General features: G+C 46.9%; 4 protein-coding genes across 4 annotated transcripts; 2 read left to right on the forward strand and 2 right to left on the reverse strand.

Moving 5' to 3' along the window:
- Positions 1-411: 411 nt before the first annotated feature.
- Positions 412-1785, reverse strand: LOC100837762 (GATA transcription factor 16). The gene is made up of 3 exons (XM_003563274.4): positions 1402-1785; positions 1200-1313; positions 412-1073 (listed from the first exon to the last, which is right to left on the reverse strand). Exons 1-3 carry the CDS (start codon positions 1420-1422, stop codon positions 768-770), a joined length of 441 nt encoding a protein of 146 aa, XP_003563322.1. The 5' UTR covers positions 1423-1785; the 3' UTR covers positions 412-767.
- A 2665-nt stretch (positions 1786-4450) lies between these two features.
- On the forward strand, positions 4451-9552 carry LOC100846788 (pumilio homolog 24). The gene is made up of 17 exons (XM_003563135.4): positions 4451-4732; positions 4845-4898; positions 5307-5368; positions 5447-5528; positions 5619-5742; positions 5864-5947; positions 6091-6205; positions 6380-6530; positions 6656-6868; positions 7106-7177; positions 7350-7400; positions 7500-7550; positions 7641-7748; positions 7825-7989; positions 8350-8424; positions 8775-9013; positions 9140-9552. Exons 1-17 carry the CDS (start codon positions 4532-4534, stop codon positions 9270-9272), a joined length of 1980 nt encoding a protein of 659 aa, XP_003563183.1. The 5' UTR covers positions 4451-4531; the 3' UTR covers positions 9273-9552.
- A 151-nt stretch (positions 9553-9703) lies between these two features.
- Positions 9704-11613, reverse strand: LOC100827931. Its single transcript, XM_003559161.3, has 4 exons — positions 11166-11613; positions 11010-11061; positions 10857-10924; positions 9704-10384 (listed from the first exon to the last, which is right to left on the reverse strand). The coding sequence occupies exons 1-4, from the start codon at positions 11289-11291 to the stop codon at positions 9806-9808; spliced, it is 825 nt and encodes a 274-aa protein (XP_003559209.1). The 5' UTR covers positions 11292-11613; the 3' UTR covers positions 9704-9805.
- A 2496-nt stretch (positions 11614-14109) lies between these two features.
- Positions 14110-19303, forward strand: LOC100831215. The gene is made up of 7 exons (XM_003563170.4): positions 14110-14539; positions 15598-15789; positions 15899-16171; positions 16744-16846; positions 17270-17388; positions 17798-17953; positions 18599-19303. The coding sequence occupies exons 1-7, from the start codon at positions 14204-14206 to the stop codon at positions 19193-19195; spliced, it is 1776 nt and encodes a 591-aa protein (XP_003563218.1). The 5' UTR covers positions 14110-14203; the 3' UTR covers positions 19196-19303.
- Positions 19304-19305: the final 2 nt, after the last annotated feature.

A 19305-nucleotide genomic window follows, 5' to 3' on the forward strand; every position in this document is an offset into this window, starting at 1 on the left:
CCAAGCATCTTCCTCATCCGAGGCCAGGCAAAGATGCACGCAGCAGCAATCACAGGTTCCCCATGAGAAGAGTTTTCATGCAGCCTCCGGAACAAGCAACTTCCATGTGACCTTTCACCGCCTTTGCGGCCTGCAGGCATCACACTGGAGAGCAGCACAGCATCATTCCGTTCCACTCTTGGTAGTGTGAGAGCAACAACTTGTAGCCGGCGACAGCGGTAGTGGTAGTAGCAACGACCCTGGAGCTGTAAAAGAGTGTGTACCTGTGTGCTTTGACCAAGTGCTGACTTTGCCCCTTCAGGAAATAGCATGGGATAGTGACCTCACTGTTTCAGCACTAACCAGGCTGAAATATCTGCTCAAGCTAACAAAGGTTAAACACTTCAGCATCAACAGATCCCAAGCGGTAACTGAAAGGAAACAAGCATGCTTTCATCATTAACACTGGTAAGGAGCCGTTTTTTCAGCTGAACAAAGGGGATACTTGCACAGATCTGGAGCTACTCAGATGATCATAAGCTCTCTTCTTACATTGCAACGTTACAGGCTACTGGAACACTACAGGTAACATTACAACTAATGGGCAAGAACAAAGTCGACAGGAAGAACACAAGCTACTGCATCATTCATTATTGACTTGCTTATCGAACTAATTAGCCGGGGGGGAAAACTAAGCATAGAACCAGCTGGTAGAGACGCCACATCTCTCTGGCATGACGGGATCATGTTCTCTCTTGCTTGCTTGCTGCTAGGTTGGTTGGTTGGTTCTAGGCGTAGATAACGCCGGAGGAGAGGGCCATGAGGAGTATGGCCGCCTTCTCCTCCTCGCCGAGGCGTCTCCTCCGCCGCATCCGCCGCCGCTGCTTGAGCACCGCCGCCTTTCCGAACCCCACCATGCGGAGCTCCACGGTCACCTCCTCCCGCTCCCTCTTGGTCTTCTTCTTCGGCGGCTGCTCCGCGCCCTCGCCGGCGGTGTGCGCGCACGCCGCCGTCTCCCTTCTCTTGGGCCCATCCAGGCCAAGCGCCTCCCTCCTCTTCTTCCGGTACCGGATCCCGCACGCGTTGCACAGCGACTGTACCAACCAACCAAAGGGAGAAAGAAACAAAAAAAGAGTCAGATCGGCCGGATCAGTAACCACGAAACAACCTCGAAATGCACAGATCGGGGAAACCCAGAGCCGTAAGAGATCGGATCTCACCTTGGGGCCGCAGGGCCCGCCGCGCCAGAGCGGCGTCTTGGTGGTGTTGCAGTCGGTGCAGGCCTTGGGCTCGCCGGAGGCCGTGCGGTCGTCGGGATCCAGCGATCCGCTCCCCTGCAAACAGATCGAGCGAGAGAAACAGCAGATCAGCACCATTCCGGCAGCGGATCGAGCTCGAAAACCGACGGATCGCGGGACTCACCTTCTCGACAGGGGAATCCATCTCCGGCGCCAGGATCGTCCGATCCGACTCCACCGCCTCTCCACGCAGCTCCGGCAACCAACCCACCGATCCACGCCGCGCGGATCGGGACGACGCCTGGGGTTTAGGGGTTTCCGATCCGCGGCAGATCTCCGCTCCCCCGGCCGATCTAGCCACCACAACTAACCCTAATCCCCTTCGGCCACTAACGCCACGATCCGCACTCGCTCAGAACCCGGCAGGGGTTAGAGGCGGGAAGGATGATTTGCAGGGGTGAATGGCGGATGAGACGATGGGGGTGGGGGGGAGGAGAAGAAAAAGGGGGAGGGATTTGGATTTGGATCTCGAAATGGGGGGGAGGGTGTGGAGGGAAACAGAAAAGCGTGGAGGGAAATGGGGGGTGGATTTTGGGGCCGTATATGTAGTACGTGTCCCCCGGCGTCTGTAGAGCGTTTTTCAGGTTTTGGGTGGCTACGGCCTACGGGCTGTGAGTAACAGGATTTTAGGAAGGTTTTAGAACGCGGGCGCTGGATGAGATGGGTGGATGATACTCCACGTGAGAGGGCTTTGTTTTGTTTCTGCGTGACTGTCATCTGTGTTAACGGTAACGTGTGCTGATACTTCCAACAAACGAATAAACGTCAAAGCGTTGATTCTGACCAACGTCCTGACTGGATTTTAAAGTTGTGACGTTGTTTGACATGATCCGATGCGTACATAATTAGGCGAAGCGTTCACCGTATTTCTTCTGCTCTTGGTGCATTGGTTTTAGACACGTCGAAATTCTTGGGCATGAAATACAACCATCCAGCGTCCATTGCAATTCTCGGTGGTAACAACTCCACCTGGGTGGCTCCAAACAATACACTCTCTATTTTCATATGACATCTAAGTTTATCGATATGCACGTATTCACTTTCTTTTTCTATGTTCCGTAATTGTCGGACTGCAACAGCTTCGGGGACTAGTGTCGGGGATGACTCTGGGTAGAGTCATGACGACACGTGTTAATCAGGATAGCGAGGCAAAGCCGACATAAGCAAGTGCGTCGGCATCGTTAAGCCAACTTAATAATCGGCCGGCGTACCAAAAGTGTGCCGGCATGTCTATTTTGTCTTATGTGATTGCAGGATAAGCACGGACTAACTGATCTTGGCTAGGGCCGGGATACGCCAACGGTCCTATCCTGATCACCATGGCGCAAAGTAAAACAACGCTCCCTTTATGACGGAAAAGCAGTCGTTGCTCACGTCGCTCTGCCGGGCGACTGCACAGTGACGCGCCGTAGAAGGACAGATGACGAAGGCCAGAGCACGGCTACATTACACGCCGCCTGGCAGTACGTAAAGCACAAAGCTGCATTGTCCCCTCCCGAACAATCCGGAGGGGACCATGGGCGTACCCGATGGGTCCGGTGGTAGTTAGGGTTTGCCTTTGGTCCATATGTCAGTGTGACACCTTTGGCCTGTAAACAGAAACTCCACCCCTCTTGTGAGAGGGGTTCCTCACTTAAACATTTTAGGAGTTCTCCTTCTTCCTCCTCCTCTGAATACAACTCAAGGAGCACCATTGTAGCCCTCCATATCTCGGCTAATAAAAAGAAGGAAGGAGTAGGAGCTTTATCTCATCGAGAGGGCTCCGAACCTGGGTAAACGCCGTGTGTTATTACTTTTGTGCATGGTTTACACCGCGCCATCCCTCCTCCGGATCCTCCTTCGTCCATTGGCCCCATCTCAAGCCATCGTATGGCCTCTGCCGTAACACCACCACCACAGTAATGAACTAGTTTCGAGCCTCTTTCGAGGGAGATATGGTGACACGACGGCCGCTAACTTTCATTTAACCGTAACAATGACAATCCCATCATCGCACAAAATTATAGAACATGAACTTGTAACATATACCTTTTTTTTTGCCTGAGTCCTGGTTAAAACTTTTTTTCGCTGACAGTTGATTGCATCGACAATACATCCGTGTATTATTAGCAACCAAGGCAGTATTTTGGCTACCTATACGTTTTAGTAAAATCTACTGCTCCCTCCGTTCCAAATTAACTGACGTGTAGAATAAACAAGTTTGGAAGCATCTGGTAAGAAAATAAGGTCGACTCATTTTCAACCACATTTAGCTTTCATACAGAAAGGAACGTATAACTTCATTTGCAATTCGACAACATCAAGTTACTACTCAAGACTGTCAACTTCGACCTCCCAAAAATTCCCTTGAAAAGAAAGAAATAAACTAATAAAGAAAGAAAGGGTGAAGATAATGTAAGCTACCGCTTCTTGTGCTCCAAGCAAGCAGTAGTACAGCAAAGTTCGTCGAGTCGCCGCCAACAGCAGCTACACACTGCCAGTACGGAGGCACGATCGAGCAAATCTCCGGTCCAGCACACTGCGGAGTAGCTAGCTACTCCTAGCCCACAGCAGGGAATGGAAAAAAAGAAGAGAAAAAAACCCACCAAATCATCCGACCCGTGGCGGCGGCGGCCGCCTCTCGTTTTCTTCCACTTCACTCACCGCGACCAGATCGACCGGCATCGGCTGATCGGCAGCTGTGTGTGTCGCGTGTTGTGCGTGCCCGTGACCCCTGGCGGCCACACGGGCGCTTGCGCCGCACCGGATCAGCCGCGGACGCTGGACCCCCACCAAAAGCGCTGAGCGGACCCGACGCACCACACACGGGATCGCACCACCGCACGGTCGCCACGCGCCCCGTGAGGCCGCTCGCTGTGTGCTGTTCGGGGCGTTCGTTGGCGCGCGAGACGGCGGCAGCGGCGGGAAAAGGGAAAACCCCCCGCGCCCCCTCCCGCGCTCCCGCGATGTGCATTGACGGTGTTGCCCCTCGCAAGGTTTGACTGGTCGTCGGGCCGTGGGAACCGTGTAGGCCGGGCCCAAATAAGAGCTTCTAGAAGGAAAATGTCGCTGCACGATGGGCTAGGCCGTATCACGTGGGCTGGTACGGCTTTTGAGACCTTTGTCCGTTTGTCGTAAGCCCAGCAAAGGCCCGAATGAGGGGAGAAGCGTATAAACCCTAAAAACCTATCCGGCCGTCCGGCGGCCTCCGGCTACTACCACCAGTAAACCCTTCTCCGCCTCGTCTTCCTCAGTTCCTCCGATCGCCACTCGCCATGGCCAGCGGCGGCGTAGTCCAGAGCTCTAACAAGCGGAAGCGCGAGGCAGCGGCGGGGAAGCCCAAGCCTGGGGCGAAGGGCGCCGGCGAAGCCACCAAGTGGAAGAAGCCTCATGACGCCTCCGTGGCGCGTGGCGGCGGCCGGGCAGAGGAGAAGCCGCAGCCGGTCACCGCCAAGGAGAAGCGCGTCGCTGCCAAGGTATCGGTGCTTCTTCTCTGCTGATACCGTTGGAGCTTGAGCTTTCAGTTTGGAGCGTGGGCTTCTGTTTGAGCTGAAACTGGTATGGTTTGCACTTTGGACTGTTTAACAGGAAATGTCGGAGTCGAGGAAGATGAAGAGGAAGCCGAATTACGACCTTGAGAAGGTATTTTTTTATTTTTTTATTTTGGCACCATATGCTTCAACATGAATGTCCAACTCCGCGTCGTCGGTTTGATCATGTCCAACTGTTTCGTATGTGTTGCAGAACATGCATGACTCTAGTTGCGTTTTCATCCCTTAATAATTGAACGATTAGCCTATACCGTCAATATTTTTACCTCTGTGTATTTACATATTCCGGTCTTTCTGTTTTGGAGTAGAATTCTTGCTGCACTACTTGTGAGGATCATCATGCGATAAACCCGAGTTCCAACCTGATAGTTGAAACTAAACTTGTCTTTGATCCTAGTATCGGTGTCTGCTTGCATTGTCACCACTGTTTATGATGATTTGCTTACTATATTTTGGCCAGCTCTAATTCGATTTCCTGGGTACACCTAATTATTGGCAGGAACTTACGGTACGATGGGAAAAGATGAGATGTCATGATGTGAGCAAAGAGGATAGGTCCAAGTAAGTGTCACTGTTGAAGTCTAGCAAGTTGTCGCTTCTGTTCAAGTTCTCGTGTCGATGAATCTGTCATTTGTGCAGGCTAGTAACTGAGGCTCTTAGCAAAATGAACGGGAAATATTTGGAGATTGCTGGATCCCATGTAACTGCACGCGTTCTACAAGTAAGTCGAGCATATACATTCTCTATCAACTTGTGCATACATTGTTATGGTGTTTTGATGCTTGTTCTGATGGCCACTAGTTTTTTGCAGACATGTGTGAAGTGGTGCTCTCAGTCGGAGAGGGATGCTATTTTTGTTGCCCTGCAGCCACATTTGCTCACTCTTTGTCGTCAGAAATATGCTGTTTTCCTTGTAAAGAAACTCATAAAGCTTGGTAAATTTCTCTATGTTGCTCCATGGGTTTACTCCAAAACGTAGTGTTCATACATGATAATGTTGCTCGATTGTCTGATGGCCCTTAGCTTCACTAACATGCCTCTTGTTTGTGACTGCAGCCACCAAAAAACAGTTCCATTGGTTCATCTCTTCTCTTCACGGTCATGTCGCCTCACTTCTTCGTCACACAATAGGAGCAGCAGGTATGTTTTAGATGCTTCTGCTATTTCTCATTTTTATAAATTGTTAGGAACTCGCCATGTATCGACGTGGCAGGTATGTGTTTCCATTTTCTGTACCATGGAGTCCATGGTAATCTCACATTGAGATGTAATCTTTCTTCCAGTTGTTGATTGCGCATTTCAGCGAGCAACCCCATCTCAGAAAAGAAGTTTGTTATTGGAATTGTACTCCACTGAGCTTCAGCTGTTCAAGGGCCTGACCGAACAAAAATCACAGAGGTTAGCATGCTATACATTCCTCTCACGTATCTGCTTTGAAGTCTCCCCTTTTTATTTCTTTCTGTCCAATTTTTCAACTTGGAACGGGGAACGTTATCTTTGTAGTTATCCTGATATTGGTTCCTGCAGTTAATAATCTTGTGTAATTTCCTAAAACTTGACTTGCCTTTTCAGTTTGTTAGAAACTATTTCCAAGCTTGGATTACAGAAATCATCTGTCCTGCAGTACATGACTATTGTTATCCAGCCCCTTCTGGAGAAAGGTATTGTTGAGTATTCCATAGTGCACACGGTCATATTGGAATATTTAACAATTGCTGATAAGGTAATTGTGTTTTACTGATGTTTTTGGTTGGCCTATCTTCACTTCAAAATCCCCTTTTTGGTAAAGTGTTTTCTCGGCTCATTGCTCATTCACACTATCTAATATATATATGCATGTGTTTCTAGACATCAGCCATGGACGTGATTCGCCAGTTAATCCCCCATCTTACTCAAGGTTCATCTGTGATTGATGGGGATGAACTATCAGGTGTCCCTGAATTACCAACCAAAACAAAAGCTAAGAAGAAAAGATCTTCAGAACCACGTCTCATCCGGATCATGTACTCAAGGGAGGGATTAAAATTAGCGCTTGCTTGCCTAAAGCATGGCAGTGCAAAGGTACCTTACCTGTTTCTTTTCTCTCCTTACAATTTCTTATAGTATCTTACATACAGTTTTGCGAGCGCTCGCCTGGTTTATCTTTGTCCACTTGTCTTTTATATTGATTCAGTAACTAAAATATCATGCAAAGTAAAGCCAGTATTACTTATGCTTCATTTTGCATATTCATTATTTCTTTTCCGTCCTGCTTATTTCCAGTGCAGTGTTATCATTTAACATGGTAATGCACTTCAGGATAGGAAGAAGATTATTAAAAGCTTGAAGGGGCAAATTATGAAGCTTGCTCTCAATGAGTATGGATGCCTTGTAAGTGATGTCTGTATCTGCAATATATTTTATTGTTCAAAAATATGACGATATTGCGTGAATTTTATGCTTAGATCTATATAATGGTTCTCCTGATCCACACTAAATTTCAGATCATTTATGCTTGCAAGTGATTTGTCGTCAGGTTTACTAACATGTCTTTTGTCTCCAGTTCCTTGTTTGTCTTCTCTCCATTGTTGATGACACAAAACTTGTTACTAAGGTTAGCTTGCACCAATATCTTAAATTAACTCAGTATCATGGTGCCATTACAAGCAAATCTTAAGCGATGATGCTTATTGCTTTCCTTCAAATTTTGTAGATTGTAATTCAAGATCTGACAAAGCACTTAAAGCAACTCATATTCGATAAGGTAAAAGGAATACCTAGCTTCTGATATATTTTTAATTAAATTTATTGATTGCACATAAGCTATTATTGATGGAGTTCCTTCTCGGAACAGAATGGGAGACACCCATTGCTGCAGCTACTTCGCCCACTTTGCTCACGCTATCTACCTCCGGCTTATTTGGCTTATCTGAATTACAGCGTGCCTTCCCTTATTTCAAATGTAAGTCAGCTCCTCTGTTAACTTTTAAGTACTTTGAAGAGAAGCATGTGCCAGAAATTTGCTCTTTTTTGTTCAGGTTGAAGCATCAGAGAATGCTACTGAAGTTAACTTGGAGAATCAGGTGGATGCTGTAGCTGATAAAGATCATGGTGCTTCAGAAGACACACTGGTCGCGTCTGACAGCAAAAAGGACCCATTGCAACGGAGAATTGAATTGTTGATGAAAAGTGAGCTTGCTGAGGTGATATTCTAACATGTATTTAGCTTTCTTCAACATCAGTTCTATACTTCTATTAGAGCTTGTGCTATTTGCCACCTCATGAAAACTAAATTGATTCTTGCAATAGTGGTAATATGTGATCTAAGGGTAACCATGACTCACAGAACTTCAAATTGCAACATGACTTAGTCACAGAATCCGTAAGAGAAAAATTTTTGTCACCAAGGGAATTTCGCGTGGTTTAAAGAGGTTGGGAAATAGACTGGTGAACAACCTTGTTGTTTTTTCCTACCTAGAGCACTCTTTTTTCAAGCTTCGTGTTTTTTCCTGTTCATAATGTGCTCTATAGAATATAACGTAGGCGCTCCTTTTTATGTGCAGGCTCTTGTCCAGACTTGTGTTGAGAATGTTGGAGAGTTACTTCGATCAAACATTGGCAACGGATTTTTATATGAGGTAATCTCCTTAACCCATTCTCAACCACTACTGTCAGTATGTTGGCATAATATTCATTAGTCTATGGTATTCGTCACGAAAGAATGTCCATATGATAAATATGCTTTGTCCATCCTTGTGTTTCCATGACCTTTTGTTCAACTCTTAGCCCAATTTTCCGTTACCATTTACAAGTGGTCTGCATTATAGATCTTCACGTGAAAAGATTGTTTGTCATCTTTATTTTCCACATAAACAAATGGTTAATAGACTTAAGATGGTTATGCACGACCATTATCGTTGCATATATTTTGCTTCTTTAGAGATTCTGCTGTTATGCTGACTGAAAATCTGTGTTGCGACTTTGTAAGGTATCTGTCGGTGGAAAAGATAATGTACTGGAGGGCATCAGTGACAGGATCCTCACACTCCATGATGCAATAGCTTCTGATGCAGCACACCCAAGGACAGAAGATATTGAACACGCCTTTGATAACTACCATTCCAGCCGCATGATAAAAAAATTGGTAGTTGATTGTCCTGCATTTGCGGCTACCCTCTGGGAAATAGCTCTTGAAGGGAAGTGCGAGTTATATGCTGAGGGACACAGGTAACTGATATCTACTAGACACTCAAATTACATACTACTCCGTACTGTGCAGTCAGTTTAGCCATCTTTGGTATGCTTTGGTTCTGCCTGATAAGTTCTCCTTTTTTAACTTCGTTACTACTGCAGTTCCAAAGTGCTCACTGCATATCTGGAATCCAATGATTCCATGGTGAGGGATGTTGCAAAATCCAAGCTGCAGCCGCTGATTGACCGCGGGATACTGAAAATCCCAGACCATAAAGCATCGGAGAAGAAGTGAGCTTTCTCCACGGGCCTTTTTGCCGTCACGAAGAACGCAAGCAAGTGAAGCGTGCATCCATGCTTGGGTGTATAATAGATAATATTTTGTCACTTTGGCTTGGTATGATAAGTTAGTGTGCACCAACGAGCTGATTGTCAATGGTCCTACAACCCTTTGTAGCATGAAGGAGAAAATGTTAGTACTCGTATCTATTTTGGTGTATATTTGTTGTACTGACTACTGAGACACAAGCGTGCTCCAATTTTGTTCGTTTCAACTAAGCAGCAAAATTATTCTACTATTCCTTTTAACAGATGAAAAACTCTTTTTACCAGAAAATGTCACCCGTTATGCAGAACCCATTGATCCAAACGAGACATTCTCTGAATCTTTGTCTGTTAAGTAGCACTGAGCTGAAAGCCAAACTTAATTAGCGACTGCTGAACAAGAAGAGAATCAAATGTAAATCTGAGCGCGATCCTTTTCACAAAGAACACAAGAGAAAGAAGCAAGTGAATTCTGCGGTAGCGGTGGATCCTAAGCACCACATGTCACCAAGGGCGCTTCGTCCTCGCGGCGCGCTCCGGCGCGGTTCTGACCTGGTACACCGGCGACTCGCAGATCCCAGCACCTCCTCCCACGCCGAAGCCTCTGCACAAGGTCTGGTCCTGACGCTCGAACGGCGGCGGGAACCCGGCGTGCTGCGGCGGAGACGGCCGGGCGTGCGGGTAGTCGGGGATGCGCCGCCGGTGGTCGGAGGGGTCGAAGAGCGGGAACGACTGCCTCCGCGCGCTGGTGCTGTTGCTGTTGTTTGCGCGCAGGCAGCCGTCGATGACCCGCCACTCGTCCCGCAGCCGGTTCTGCACCTCCCGCAGCGCCTGCGCCGACATCCTCCCCCCGCCGCCGCCGCCGCAACGGGGTTTCGGGACGGGGCAGCGCTGCGCCGGCTGCTGCTGCTGTGCGGGCGAGGGCGCTGTGGAGGCTTTGTTGCTGTTGGTCGTAGCAGTAGGAGTAGACGGCGCGGTGCTTGTGGTTCTGGAGCGGTCTTGGAGGCAGGCGGCGCAGAAGGCCGTGGCCCGCTCCGCGTCGAACGCTCGCCGGCGCGCCTTGTCCGTCAGGCACGCGTGCGCCTGCAACACAACGTCATTGCTCGTGATAGTAGAACCTGCGGACCAACTTGCTGTAGATTTGATTGAATTGCGTATAACAACCAAAGCGCAATATCAAGAGCATTCGTTTTCTCCCTGTGTGCAAAGAAGCAAAAAATGCCGAAATTACGTGCCTGGCGGGTTCTCGGGTTCGAACCGCCTGCACGTATCAAAGACACGGTCGGTCGAGTACTGGCAATTACAGCAAGCAACTGACGGATTGAAGGTAACCAAATAATCTCTTCCCGCGAGTTTCGGACCGATCCCAACACGCACTGTTTGCAAGCTAGGAGCAGCAGAAAGGCGTCAGCGACAACCAAAAGGGCAAAGATTCCGAATGAACCCCGGCCCCAGAAATCATCATGAAAAGCAAAGTGCTAATAGTACTGTCGAATGTCCCAATGCGCATGCGTGCTAGCACTGCAGCAGTAGCAGTAGTACGTTGATTATATACCTCGGAGACGAGGTTGAAGGCGAGCTCTGCCTTTGGGTGCCTGTTCTTGTCCGGGTGCAGCTGCAGCGCTGCATATATAATCGACAGGGTGAAAATCACGCATCGTTTCAACGGAACGCAAACGGCGTGGCCGCGTGTCGAGCACGTACGTACCGAGGTGCCTGTAGCGGCGCCGGATGGCCTCCTCCGACGCGGCCTCCCCGATCTGGGCCAAAAACACGACACGTTACATAACACACGTTCGGTGAGAGGGAGGAGCCCCCGCCGGGCCCGGGAGGGAGACGAGACGAGACAAGGGCGTGTGCTTACGGCGAGGACGAGGTACCAGTCGACGAAGGGCGCCGTGGCGCGGCGGCGTCGATGGTGCGTGCAGGACGCGAAGGCCGCCGACGCCGCGCACACCTCCCGGGCCACCTGCGCCTTGACCCCCGCCATTGTCTGGCTCCTCCGATCGATCGACGGCGGCGCGGTTTTGCGTGCGACACTAGCTAGTAATCGATCGGTCGCATCGCCGGTCGTCGCTGCGCTTATATACACATGGATAGAGTACTGAACTGGCCGGGGGGGTGGTAAGACGAGGAGAGGATTCCGGCCGGCGACGGCGTGGGCTGGATAGTGGTGTGGGGGATCGAGGGAGGTGGGGTGGCGGCGGTTCCGAGGAGGAGGAAGGAAGGAGTGTGGAGCCGTGGCCGGGAAGAGCGGGGATCGCGGGGGCGCATGCGACTTGCGCGAGGTTTTCGAAACGGACCGGCCGCTACTCCAGTACGTGGGGACAAATGTTCGAGATCCGCACGACCGAGCAAGTAATCCCGTCCGGTGCTAATTTCCATTTTTCCCGCCTCACTGATCCCTTTCTAAACGCGCAGTAACATCGTGTTAAACTCCGCGGTAACGCTGCGTTGCACGTTTCAAGAACTTCTTGTATACATACGGCTGTTTTTGTTTGTTTTCTTTGTCTTCTGCCTATTAACTAGCTAATTTCTTCGTGTTTTCATGTATATTTTCTCCGCGGCAGAATTATGGCAAGATATATAACTTCCGCACACCACACGGGTTCAGCAACGTACCGCAGAATTGAGTTTGGATAAATATTGAAGAGACTAACAAGATTGACGCCGGCCGGGACGAGTAATGTGTATCCAAGAAGCTACTTCGAAAACTTAATCCTTTCACGGGTGACGCCGGTACGAGGACACTATTGTATTTTAGTATCTGCTTGTCTTTGCTGTTTGCTTCGTTAGTTGAGAAATTTTACACATCTCTTTTGTTTTCTTTTCAAAAACCTACAGCTACTGTTTTCTGCGCATTTAAAAACTACGGAGTGGTTCATACAGACTCGGTCAGGTTCTAAATAGCAGTTCATTTCTGTCTCGCTCCATCTGTCGTCATGCGACACCCATTTTCTTCGTCTGCTTCTGTCATCCCTGTGCGTGCATTGTTCTTCGTCAAATTTTTTTCTGTGTGACATGAATCAAAATGTCATGCTACTAGCTAGCGTGTAGCGTCTAAACTAGCAGTGTGTACGTACGATGCTTAATTAGCGGCTCCTTGAGCCGTGAGACCTGGCAGCAATGTCTCGTTAGTCTTTGCTATACTACCTGACAAGAAAATGCAGTCAAAGAGAATGCGTCGAGACTTTCAGCCAGCAAGCGTAGGTGACACAGATCATGTGATCGACACCTCGATTACCGATGCAGACTTGTCCTGTACGGACGTACTTACGCGTTCCCTCGATCGCTTCCGATCCAATGTCCGGACCGTAGAATGTTGGAAAGACAATCGTCGGAGTCTAGTGTCATAAGGCACCATGGGCTAATTCATCATGCTTAAATTTAATTTTATTCTGATCCAACGTCTAGCTAACTAGTAAATGCAATCAAACTTTTCTGAACTCTGAAGGCATTAATTTCCTCTTGACTCTGCGCCTCTCCCAGATCAATTAATTTTACCGCAGCGCTACTGTCTTGTTTTTTTTTTACATGAATTTGAATTCTGTTTGAATATCCTCGCCCGTCCGTCCGTGGCTTTGATCCAACGGCTCCCCGGCAGGACGCGACATTGATCTAAGCAGGAGGATATACCGAGCAGCGGATGAGTACGTACAGTATGACCTAGGACAAAAAAGACGGCCACTGCAAGCGGGGCCCCACCACGTCAGGCTCCAACTGCTGCCGGGCTGCCGGCGGCATCTTCCCACGAGGCATCGCTGTTCCGTTCCTCATCCGGATCCGGAGTCGATGGAGGCAGACGCGGCGAGAATTCTGCGGGTGAAGGAAAAAACTCGTTTGGATTTTGGTTTGCGAGCAATCATTCTCCCGACCGTGTTGGGCCCGTGTGACCTGTGAGCGATGTGATGTGGATCGGGCTGACCAATTGGCTGGAGGCTGGAGTCCTTCACCTGTGAGCGATGTGAATGATGGGTTCCGCAAGGGCGTTTTAGCAAAGTGTACACGTTTGAAAACAACGAGCTAGGGATAATCGATGCATTGGATTTATTGCTTACCAGCGCATTTTATTATGTCGTTTCTTGGTTATAGTTATTTTTAGGAGGGATTTTGTGTATCGAACGTGAGGTGGTGGACCGAAAATATCGAGACAGACATAAACAACAAAACTAAAATCTTCATCCTAGATTCGTACTCCTTCAAAATCAACGTCTCTAAATTTATCATCCTCATCTTGACATTCCTGCATGTACTTGATGATGAATTCGCACGAGCCGGACTGACCTCTCGTAAGTTTTGAAAAGCAACATGAGTCACCAACTTTATAATGGAATCCCTCCATCTCTCAAGGCCAGATCGTTCTGTTATTTTACGATAATAGAATCTGGTCCCTTTCTGTGGTCGTTTGAAAAAAAAGTCTATCAAGCTAGATCGTCAGTTAGAGACGAAGGAAACCGGCGGAGACCGAAGGCTCCTTCTAAGTTGATTGGTTCATGTGGGTCTTACTAATCCATTGATTTTCCATGAACGGGGAGAAATAGAATAGCACGAAGATTAGGAGGCCCAGTGGACAGGGAGGAAAAAGTTGATACAACAAAATATTGGGAAATCGTAAAGCGTTGGATGTACGTATGGATAACGCAGATCGGCCGGATTTGAGACGTGGATATAAATTTTCCCATAAATTAAGCGATTTAGGCGATCGCAACACAAAGGCCTAGTTGGAGTTGTTTACAGTAATTTCTCGAAATTTCTGTGACAGGGCCCTTGCAAGCTACTGCATCTTTTACAGTTCCACCCCTCTACAAAGCAGAGCTCTCTTCGTCGCCACTTCAACGCCTCTTCCTGTTGCCGACGCGATCGCCCAAATCCCACGCTGTTCTCCCTCCCCCGCGAATCCCGATGCCGGCCGCCGTCGCCGCGGCGGCGGCCGCAGCCACCTCGGGCGCCGCGCTCGTCGTGTACCTGCTCATCACTTGCCGCCCGCAGCCGCCGCGTGGCGCCGAGGGTGCGGCGGCGGCGGAGGAGGAGTCGCTGCTGTCGCGTCACGCGAAGGCGGGGAGCGCGGGTGGCGGGGCAGAGGAGGAGGATGAGGAGTGGCCGCACAGCCCGCCGGCGTCGTGCTGCGAGGCCGCGGCAGTGGCGGCGCGCACGGCGCGCCGCGCGTGGGAGCTCACTGTCGGCCGGTGGGGCCTCCACGGCCTCATCTTCGGGATCAACAGCCACATGAAGCGCCAGGTTCGCGAGATTTCTCTTTCGCGCCCTTCTTCTTCTAGCTTCCTTACCCCCTGAGTGGTAGCATAGCATCACTGAAGTGCTCTTGTGCGACTCTGTTCAGCTGTTCGTTCGTGCGCGCGTGTGCTTGCTTTGCTTTTTTGTTTTTACTTATTACACTACGAAAAGGGATCAGTTCGATCGATGGCCAAAGGTAAGTCGCTGATCATGAAGCTGTAAGGTAAATAAATGCGGGTTAAATGTACTACAGTATATTTTAAATTCGGGGAAAGCAGTGGTTTGATTCTGGTCCACTGCTAGGCTAGTTGCTGCCATTTCACTTCTTGCTGAAAATTTTGGTGTCAAGGCAAGATATCTGACCATTCTAAGTTTTGACTTGAGTTGACTTGCAAGGAAGGTTAAATTTACTATTTTAAATTCGGGGAAAGCAGTGGTTTGATTTCTGTCAGTGTCTTACATTGTCTTCATCTCGTACGGTTAGTGGACTAGGATCCTGGTAATTATGTGTCTATCTATCATAGTGAGTTGGTGATGTGCCTACTTGGGCCCAACTGCCCGAGTTGACATCGTTTTGGTAAACATGGTTAAATCTCATGGATCTGTAAGATCTGATCCATCGGTTTTCCTATGGGGCATTGCCTTGCCTGTATAACGAATACTGAATTGGCAAGAGACATTTCCAATCGTTTACATAACAGATCCACGTACATTATATGAATAAAAAACTACTCCCTCTGATCCTAAATTCTTGACTCAAATTTGCTCAAATATGGATGTATCTATTCTTAAAAAGTGTCTAGATACATGTAATATTTCAACAACAATTTAGGATCGGAGGGAGTACTCTATACCAATCTGATTATTTTGACAACAGCTCCAGTTGGCATAACTAAAGCATCTTTTTTTTTGTTGCATAAAAATGTGGCCACACTAGTAGCATTATCGCTGGAAGTGTATTCAACTTTGAAAAGCATAGCACTGTGCTTCTGTATTGCTCTTGAACGAATTGCATATGCGAATGCAAATGTGGTAACTATTGTTATTTTTTGCATGTGCTCTAGGGTAATTTGCAGCATGAGTATAGTGGAAATGACTGCCTTCAACTAAAAGGTCACGAGGTGCATACTGAAGTAGCATATCTTCTTGAGTACTTGAAGCTTTGCATGTTCTACTCAAAGAAAAGATTTTCTGAATTTCTGAAGTTTGGTGGGTACAGTCAAAAAGACGTTCTCATCCACAAGTGTAGGGCGAGGGTGAGTAAGTATCACCATATTCTTCTCATCTCGTGCTTTAAGATACTCTGGTTATTCTGTGTAATGTTCCCTATGTTTTGACGCGTTCTTGACTCTATACTTCATGCAGCTTATGCGTCCTTCTTTTGCAATTGTGCGTGACCAAAACTCGAAATGCTTTCTGCTTTTCATTCGCGGTGCTATCAGCACTAAGGAGCGCCTGACAGCAGCAGCTTCTGTTGAAGTTCCTTTTCACCATATAGTTTTAAATGAAGGGCAGATCGACAATGTAATCTTAGGATATGCACATTATGGAATGCTTGCTGCAGCTCGTTGGATCGCTAACCTTGCCATTCCCCTTCTTCATAGTGCAGTACGAGAATTCCCTGATTACCAATTAAAGGTAATTTTGTTATTTTTTATATACCTTGCGGATGAATGTATTGATTAGCGAGTTTTAGTAATTGGAGGTTGATGCACAATAGGGAAACACAAGTCATATAAGCTTGGAAAAACTGTGGGACTCCTCCCTGTTACATTTACTGAATTTATCCTATACTTTGATGTAAAATAATACCGACAAGCCTTGATCTTGCAGTAAGCTGCTTGATATTTGCATTGCAGCATTTATAGTTAAACTATTGAAGCAAAGAGTCTGCTTCGAGAGAGGTAGCACTGCTTTACACTGCTGCAGTTATATGATCTATGCCCGATCTGATATGGATTGAAGTGTTGGTATGCTTTTGGTAAAATTTGATGTTCATACTGATATGCATTAGTGTGTGCCTGCTAAGACGGTTTGTCCCGTGCTGCTAGTTTATTCCTGTGCAGATAACTAGAAAGAATAAGGTTTTCTTTGAATTAATATCACTGGAACTGTTTAAAAGCATGTGAATCTCTCCGTGCCTTTCTCACCATGTTTACATTTCTGAAATGATCCAATCCAACACAATCTGTACCTTTTTCTTGTGCTAGGTCATTGGGCACTCAATGGGAGCAGGTATTGGAGCAATTCTGACGTATATTCTTCATGAGCATTATGATTTTACATCATGCACATGTCTAGCGTTTGCTCCTCGTAAGTGGTGTCTACATGATTTCTTATATCCTGTTGAACACATGAAATGAAACTTTTTGCTTGTCATTGTATTCACATCAGATATTTCCTTTGATTTGTGCGCTAAGTTGTAAATTTTAGTCCTTTTGATGTTTGCTAAATGGTGATAAAGTTAGTAGTCACACAATACCTCTTCGGCAGAAAAAGTCTTTTGAAAAAAATTAGCATTACTTACCTGTGATGGTGATGTGGCAGATATAGTAAAGATATCTTTACGCCTTGAGCAATGTATGAACACAAAATTAAATAACTGCATTTAATTTGTGAGATATTCTATCATCTAAGCTAAGTAGCAGTGTGCTAAGTACTCCCTCCGTTTCATAATTCTTGTCTTTGTAAAGAAATAATTTCTCAACTCTGAAGTATTGTTTTTGTTCTACTTAGCTGCCTGTATGACATGGGAACTGGCGGAATCAGGCAAAGGTTTCATCACATCTCTTGTCAACAGAAATGATATGGTGCCAGCATTTTCGAAAGTTGCCTTTGAGAGCCTGCGATCTGAGGTATTCTGATGGGTGATGGGCAGAGTCGTGTACAGCAACATACAAAAAAATTGTTGCACAGACATGGAATTATTTTGCTGTTGACACAAGACAAAAACACTAAAATATTTCACAAGTAACACACTGCTATCACTGCTATCCCGTAATATTTCAGTATATATTACATGTGTTTTCCTTCTTTTTGAAAATATGCTATACTTATTGATATTCTGATGTAGCAAAGGTTTAACAACAACTGAAATATGGAACTCATTTTCATCGGCAATCTACATTGTATGATTACCTTCTGTCCACCTGGTTTCGTTACCAGATAACCTTACTAATTCATAGAAAGCAACGTTGGCCATGAATAATGACATCCAATTCCCCACAATTCATCAATGTAATTTTTCTTGTCTCATTGCTGCAGGTAATGGTATCATCAAAGCTGGATGATCTGCAGGATCAAGATCACCTTAGTTTGTTCGCGAAAATAAGTCAGCGTGTAGCTTTAGCAAAGTCTCACATGCTGTCCATCTCTCATTCAGTGGGCAAGACTGCAGATTCTGACCCTAGCATTTCTGAGGTAACTTAAACTACTTCCTACGTCCAACAAAGGATGTCTCAACTTTGACTAAATTTGAATGCATCTATACACTAAGTCATGTCTAGATACATTCAAATTTTGACAAACTTGAGACATCTTTTGTTGGACGGAGGGAGTACATGGTTTCGTCTATGGGAACTTACACTAACTCAAGGATAATTTCACATGCGAAATTTGGGGAACTTATTTAGATCTTTTTGAAGCAATTTCTGTAGTCTAGCACAAGTATCAGTTTGATGAACAAGTGGTTTTATTATACTAGTGACAGTTGGTATCCACTGGTTCTGTCTGGTACCCCGTCCCAATCAGCACTGATACCACTAACAGCAGTGGGCCTGTAACACTGCTGTTTTTTATTTAGCATTCGGTAGGTTTTGTGCCGATACTTATCCTTTTGTTGACAATGCAAGCTTTCCGAATTATTGGCGGTGCTTGACCTAATAATTTGCACCATAGTACCATACACACTTCTGCTCCTGTCTGAGTTTCTTCAGGTTTCAGGAGGCCCTATTTACCAACGTACTAAACAAACTAGTGTAGTGTAGTGTACCGATCAAATTCAGTTAGCGCTAGTGTTATAGCATGGCCACTCTGTTTTGACAATTTATTCTTTATGTCATGCAGCCCTTACTGAAACAAGCACCAGAAATCATAACGCCTGAAGCAAACAGGCTGAACATTGACTGTAGCCAGCAACGTGCAGATGTAGCGGCAAATCTAGAACATGACTTTTCAGCCGTATCTGTCGCCACTTCTGAAGAAAGGATCATACTGGTTGACAAGGACGATTTTGCCAGTGCCAAAACTGTTACTGAATCATGCTGTGCATCACAAGGGGATGTAGATAGTAACCAAGTATTGGACACCGAAGAAGCATCCTTGGAAACAAAGGAAGAAGCACCTTCCCTGACGCAGAATGGTGCTGGTAAAGAGAAGCAAAAAGAACCACCATCTGGTCCCGGCTCGCGCCAACTTTTCCCTCCCGGCAGAATCATTCATATGGTCGCGCAGCTCCCGCTGGAACCGAATCCTGGTGAAGGCACCAGCAGCAACGAGATCGTGAGCATCTACGAGACGCCGAGAGATTTGTACAGCAAAATAAGGCTTGCCCCAAACATGATAGACGAACATTACATGACTAGTTACATAAGCACAATGGAGTCGTTGTTGGAACAGCTTCAGAGCGAGGATACTGTAAGTACAGCACCAAATGATTTGTGAAAACTATTTGTTGAACTCGGTTACGGTTATCCAATTCTTTTATGTCAATGGAAATATACATAGTTTGGATGAACACAAATTGAGCCTAACAGAAATCTTGATCTGCCCTG

This window comes from Brachypodium distachyon, chromosome 1 (assembly GCF_000005505.3).
Source record: "Brachypodium distachyon strain Bd21 chromosome 1, Brachypodium_distachyon_v3.0, whole genome shotgun sequence".
NCBI classification, from domain to species: domain Eukaryota; kingdom Viridiplantae; phylum Streptophyta; class Magnoliopsida; order Poales; family Poaceae; genus Brachypodium; species Brachypodium distachyon.